Source organism: Panicum virgatum, chromosome 5N (assembly GCF_016808335.1).
Source record: "Panicum virgatum strain AP13 chromosome 5N, P.virgatum_v5, whole genome shotgun sequence".
NCBI lineage: Eukaryota > Viridiplantae > Streptophyta > Magnoliopsida > Poales > Poaceae > Panicum > Panicum virgatum.
Window position 1 is genome coordinate 16,218,206 of NC_053149.1, and position 6,634 is coordinate 16,224,839.

Genomic DNA, 6,634 nt, shown 5'->3' on the forward strand with positions numbered 1-6,634 from the left:
ACACCCGCTTGGCGTGACCACGTGTAAATGCAGTTGCGATAGTATTGGACGAACCCTAACCCTCCATCGATATCCATGGCAAGAGTCCCGCCAAGCATTGGCGGTTTGTCGACCACAGACAGTCCATGCTCCCCCAAGTCACGATGCAAGCGGGGCGGGTGTGGGCAATTGCCGCCAATTGCTGCCGTGACCACCCAGGCTAGCAGGCTAGCAGAGAAGACCGCTCAGGCGCCCATGCTAGAAAGCTTAAGCTCTAAGTATGACAAGCCTATGATCCAGATTTTGCAACACCATACATGTATAAGAAGCTTATAACAACTATATTCTCCAGATTTTTCAACACCATACATCAAAATCCAAATATACTCCAGGATCGGATGATGACATCGGTGTCTGAAAATATTAAAATGGATTATACATTACAGAACCACACTAGTCCATCACTTCTCTACGTGGCTTAGCAATCTTGTTGCTGCAGCTTCTTCGATTCCAGTCTAACAAACTACTAAAATGTCAAAAGCAACAGAAAATTGTAGCCAGGTTAAAACAGAGCAGGCAATTCAATGCTACCATCAATCTTGTCACTAGAATGGCATTGGAGCAGGCAATTCCACAGCAAAAGCCTTTCTGTGATGTAATAGTGGGATCAGGCAACCCAGAATCATCGCAGGTAGAACCCAGAAACATCTACCCGCATTCTAAAAAAAAGAACACATCATTAGTCATTAGTGAATTAAAGGATCCTGATTCCTAAATATGCAACAGTGATCAGGATCCAGATTCCTGAATATGCAATAGTTTGCTGGGTTTCATTAAACATAAAAGTTAGCATCCTAAACATATTTCAGGTCACATATTTATGCACATGATATCATTAATGCTCACATATTTCAGGTCTTTTAGCCCAACATATTTGGCTGCACCAAATATTTGCACAAAAAAGGAGTTCCTTTTATCCCAAAAATGTTGCAGAAATAGTAATTAGCTGGATCCCTTGGCAAATTTCCTTATATACCGAAAGAACCACTAAATTAGCTATCCAAGTTTCCAAAAAACTAAATCAAAAGCAATCAGAATATTTGCACTCTATCAGCCAAACAATGACAAAATTAGCTGTCCAAGTTTCCAAAAAACTAAATCAAAAGCAATCAGAATATTGGCCCATATGCAAAGAACTTTTAAAGAATAGAACTGCATGAATCTCAGTTAGTAATACTTACAGCAATATGCATTAGATGCAATCAAGCTCATCTCCAGCTATGTTTCCGGCTATATGATCATGTGTACCATCTTCTGATCTCAACCAGTCTTGAAAGCAAATAAGAGCTTCTATTGTTTCACTTTTCAACCTACTTCTGTAGTCACTCACAGTTCTTTCTGCAGAAGAAAATGCAGATTCTGAGGCCACTGTTGATGCAGGCACTGCTAGAATATCGTGTGCCATTCGTGCAAGTATTGGATAAGTGCCTGAGTGCATCTTCCAATACTGCAAGATATCAAGCTCAACTCCTACCGACATTGTCTCTTCTTCTAATTACTTGTCTAACTCATTTGTTTTACTCATTTGATGTGCACTTTGATGCTGCCCCCAATCTGCCCATGGATTGTTCTCATCAACTTTCTCATCAATCATATGGGCCTTCTCAAGAAATGGGTCACTGATTTCTACGGAATATTCAGCAAATAGCTTTCGAAATGTCTTCTCCACTTTAGAACTATATCTAAATGCTTCTTCCTCAAACCATTGGTTTAAGCGGAACTCAAGAAAGCGCATCTTAAATCGAGGATTGAGAATAACTGGAATGCAGATTTTCAAATAGGACAGATCCCAATATGTGTTCATTTTTCCTCTCATCCCATTCACCATAGTTGTAATCACAGGGTCACCAATTGAAGACTGTTTGTCCAGCTCTCTCTTCACTTCCCACAACATATGAAAGTAACGACTTGAAGTAGGATATTTTGATCCCGAGACTATCTTGGTTGCTTCATAGAAAGGCTGTAACATGTTACACAACTTCTTTGCCACCTTCCAGTCCTTGGTTGAAGGCTCATGTAAGTATTGCGGGCCCCCTGCTTTAAAGCTTCATATACCTTCCTGTACTTCAGAGCTGTCTCGAGCATTAGGAATGTTGAATTCCATCGAGTTACAACATCAAGAGGAGGTCGTTTCCCAGGAGAAATACCAACTTGCTCTACGATTTCTACAAACCTTTGCTTCCGAGCTTGTGAGCTCTTAACATACTTTATACTATCTCTAATGTTCTTGGTAGCACTACTGATTGACTTGAAACCCTCTTGAACAATCAGATTTAAGACATGTGCAGCACAGCGACAATAGGCCAATCAGTCTTTGGTAATGCATCCGGCCTCACAACAAATCTTCAGAAAAGTAGTGCTCTCCCCATACAGTGCAATGAAGAGGACAAGATTGTTCTGCAGGACTCCTTGCCATGCCAAGTGTCTGAATTTCCTTGCAAGTACCTAGGGGTACCCCTCTCCCCATACAAGTTAACCAAAGCACAGGCACAATCCATCATTGAAAAAATTGCAGATCGACTCCCAAGCTGGAAGGCTGATTTGCTTACTAAAGCTGGCAGGACAATTTTGGTGCAGTACGTTCTCACCTCAATGCTTGTATACATCATCATGGCACTGGAGTTGCCCCCTTGTGCCTTGAAGGCAATTGACAAGATAAGGAAAGGATTTCTTTGGAAAGGCAGAAAAGATGCAAGGGGAGGGCATTGCTTGCTAGCCTGGCCAAAGGTCACAAGACCAATTTATTTGGGGGGTCTTGGCATTTCTGACCTTCAGAACATGGGATATGCCCTGCAACTTAGGTGGTTATGGCTGCAGAAAACGGACCCTGAAAAGGCATGGGCCATCATCCCCATCAAAGCTTCATCTAAAGTCCAATCCTTCTTTGAAGTGGCGGTTGAAACAGTAGTGGGCAATGGCAAAAATACTCGCTTTTGGACAGACTGCTGGCTGCTCGGCCAGAGTTTAAAATAGGCCCTGCCTCATTTATTCAGTGCTATAGCAGTCAGAGCAAGGAAAAGGACGGTTTATGATGCACTCAATGATGGAAAATGGATCTCAGATATTAAAGGTGCTTTGAGTGTGCCGGTGCTGGTTGAATATCTTCATTTGTGGGACATTCTTTCCAATGTCGTCTTGCAGCCGGAAGTGGAAGATGCACACATTTGGAAGTTCACAACTTCTGGAAAATACTCGTCCAAATCAGCATATGAGGCATTGTTTATTGGAGCAACTCAGTTCAGTCCCTGGGAAATAATTTGGAAGAGTTGGGGCCCGGGGAAATGCAAATTTTTCATGTGGACAGTGGCCCACAAAAGGTGCTGGACTACTGATAGGCTTGCACGGCATGGTCTTGATCACCCACCAAAATGTCCTCTATGTGACCAGGAGGGTGAAACAATTGACCACCTATTGGTTTCTTGTGTGTTCACCCGGCAATTTTGGTTCATCATTCTACAGAGTTTTGGTCTGCAGGCTGTTGCTCCACAGATGAATGATCAATTTTTTGTAGAATGGTGGAATGGAGCAAGCAGTAGGCTTTCGGGTCAAGTAAAAAAGGGATTCAATTCCATTATTATCCTTGGAGCGTGGTCAGTTTGGAAACTTCGCAACCACTGTATTTTTTATGGAGGAACACCTGTCTTACCCTGGGTTATTTCAGAGTTTAAAGAAGAGGCTCAGTGCTGGTCTGTAGCAGGGGCTCGAGGAGTGTCTCACCTCCTCGCCTTGGCTCCCTCCTAGTCTCTCTTGTTGTCAGTCTGGTCTGGTCCTAGGGTTCTTTGAGAGAATCAGTTTAAGAGTGTTTTCAGGGTGTGTTACAAACCCTCCAATGTTGTAACGTCTTTTGTTCTAGGGGCTCTTTACCCCCGTTTTTTCCTTCTTAATATATTGATGCGCAGCTCTCCTGCGCGTTCGAGAAAAAAAAGCACAGCGACAATGAAACAATTTTCCTTTGCGAGGTAATTGACCCTTATCAACAAGGTTCTCTTGCAAAGTTTTTGAAAAGTTATCATTTACAAATGCATTGTCCAATGTAATTGCAAATACATTGCTTTCAATGTTCCAATCCTGAAGTGTTCTCAACAAGGCATTGAACATAGTTCTACCATCATGGGGTGACTCAACAAGAGTGAACTTTATGATCCGTTTATAAAGTTCCCACTCATCATCAATATAGTGAGCAGTCACACACAAGTAGCCTAGAGTCTGGTTTGAGGTCCACATGTCTGCAGTGAGGGAAATTCTAGATTTCGACTTGTTCAGCAACTTTCTTAAGTTTGCTCTTGCTTCATCATAGGAGTCAATACAATAAGACCTTATGGTGGTTCTGGACACATGCTAGAACCATGGGTTTATGGTATCCACAAATGATCTGAATTTTGGATATTCAACTAGGCTAAATGGTAATTCATGCATGGCAATAAATTTAACTAGCTCTAGGTAGGCTACTTCTTGATTAAACCTTCAATATTTCAAAGACAAATCAGCCTTGGACATACCAGAACTCATTTGGGAGACCATTTCATCCAATCTAGCTTTTCCCTTGCAAGTCTTCAAGTGTCTGCCATAAGCACTTGTACCAATGTCTCTGGTTGTTTTGAATAATTGATTGCAATGCATACATTGAGCCTCTACTAGAATCCCATTATCATATATTGGATCAAATTCTTTCCATATATGTGAAGTAAGTCTGCGTCGTTTATTCCTATGTGAAGATCCTAGTGGTTGGCATGGAAAGTATATTTTCAGACAAGACTATAGTACGGAACAATTTAAAATCACTAATTGGAGCATAAATCCAAAGCATTAACATGATAGCAGGTAATTAAATCTAATGCAGTAACTATCAGTTCATAGCCCTGAATGGTTTGAACTTACCGTGACCAAGCATACTTCTTTTTTTGATAAAAGGAGATATTGGTGATTCTTGTGAAGACCTAGCCAATGTTGTAGACGGGGAAATGACCCTCGGGGATAGCATCATCCTGACTCCAGTTGACTTCGATGCTAGTGGTGACTTGAACCGCTTTGCAGGTGCTGCCCTTGGTCTGGGGACCTTATGCTTCACTGATGATGAAATCCCTTCTCCCTCGTTAGCCTGCATAGATAATATTTATTTCTTTAGGCATTACTACTAGCAGGTAACACATGTACCAACAGCAAACAAAATCCATGGGGAATTCTTGACAAGAATCCTTACATGTGCTTGATTTTTCTTCTCCCTTTTCCTAATTGCGTCCAGATGTGCAGTTGCGGTGGTAGCAGTTGAGCTCTTGTCCATAAGCCCTTTCCCTGCACCTACCTCCTCCTCTCCCCTTCCCTAAACACAAATCGATATACAGCTAATTGCCTCTCCACCTCGATGGCAGCAAATCAAATCGATGGGGGATTTTTGGCAAGAAATCAAACATGTGCTTGCTTTCTCTTTTCTCCTTCCCTAATTGCATCCCGATGCGCAGTTGCCATGTCGACCGCAGCTTTTACTGAAGATGAACTCCTCTCCATGAGCCCAGATCTCAGCGGTGGGGGACAACCGGCCGGCGATGGTGGTGGCAATGTCCTCGTCGCGAGCGTGGGCACGAGGACACGCACCGGTGCGGGCGATGAACCACTGGAACCAGTCCTTTTTTATGCAGAACGAGGTGCTGCAACGAAGGGAGGGTCAGGAGGCAGCGCCGACGGGGCAGGGGGCAGGCGAGGCGGAGCTAGGTCTCTCCATGTAGGCGGCGGCGCAACTACGAGACATCGCGAGGCGGAGCAGACTCGAGGGGAGAAGATGTGGGTGCATATGTGGGCCTTATGGGCTAATTAGGTTTACCCGCTTTGGCCCTCTTACGTTATGTGGGCTGATATGTGGGTTTGTGGGAGCCAGCGGCGCAGGTTGGCCCAGCGGGCTGGCGGCGTGACCCGCGCCGCTTGCATCCCTACCCCCAAGTCATACTTGAGGATCTTTCCACGAGCCCCAAGGGAGACGTAGAGCGCGTCTCCTATGAGAAGGCAGGGCCCGCACATCTTAAGATCGTCATAAACACCAGGGGTTTGGGCACTCCATGCTCCTGTCTCTGACGAGTACACGCCTGATGTGTGCGTGGAACTGCCCGTGTTGTGGTCTTTATCGTAGTACACCCCCACAAAGATCACGAGGAACGGACCGTCGTGACAGTCGAGGTGGTCGCAGCCATGGCGGGCGCATAGCACAGCCCCAGTGTAACCGCGCAGGGCCAGGTGCGGGAATGCTCAGGCGCTGCCCGGTGCCGGTGATGAGGTCCCAGACGATCAAGCCTGGTGGGACGCCGCGAGCGTCGATCAGCACACGGCCATGGCGGCAGTCAAGGACCTCGAAGGATTCGCCGGCAGGCGGCGGCGGTGAGAAACTAGTGGTTGGGATGAATTTGATGGCTGTATGGAAATCCCTGTAGATGTAGCCCAGCAGGGGAGGCGTTCGGTGGAACCGGCGGTGGCGGCGGCGAAACTCGCCGCCGGAGACGACGCGGCACCAGTCCTTGCAGATGAGGGCGGCGCGGATGAGGTGCGCCGGCTCGTCCGGCGGGATGCGGAGGAGGATCTCTTCCACGAGCTCCTCCATCAACGCCAT

General features: G+C 45.4%; 1 protein-coding gene and 1 long non-coding RNA gene across 2 annotated transcripts; both read right to left on the minus strand.

Moving 5' to 3' along the window:
* Positions 1-299: 299 nt before the first annotated feature.
* On the minus strand, positions 300-1,430 carry LOC120675854. The gene is made up of 2 exons (XR_005675519.1): positions 1,221-1,430; positions 300-698 (listed from the first exon to the last, which is right to left on the minus strand). It is a non-coding gene; the product is annotated as an uncharacterized LOC120675854 (long non-coding RNA).
* Positions 1,431-5,871: 4,441 nt separating this feature from the next.
* LOC120674607 lies at positions 5,872-6,634 on the minus strand. Its single transcript, XM_039955763.1, has 2 exons — positions 6,252-6,634; positions 5,872-6,133 (listed from the first exon to the last, which is right to left on the minus strand). Exons 1-2 carry the CDS (start codon positions 6,632-6,634, stop codon positions 5,872-5,874), a joined length of 645 nt encoding a protein of 214 aa, XP_039811697.1.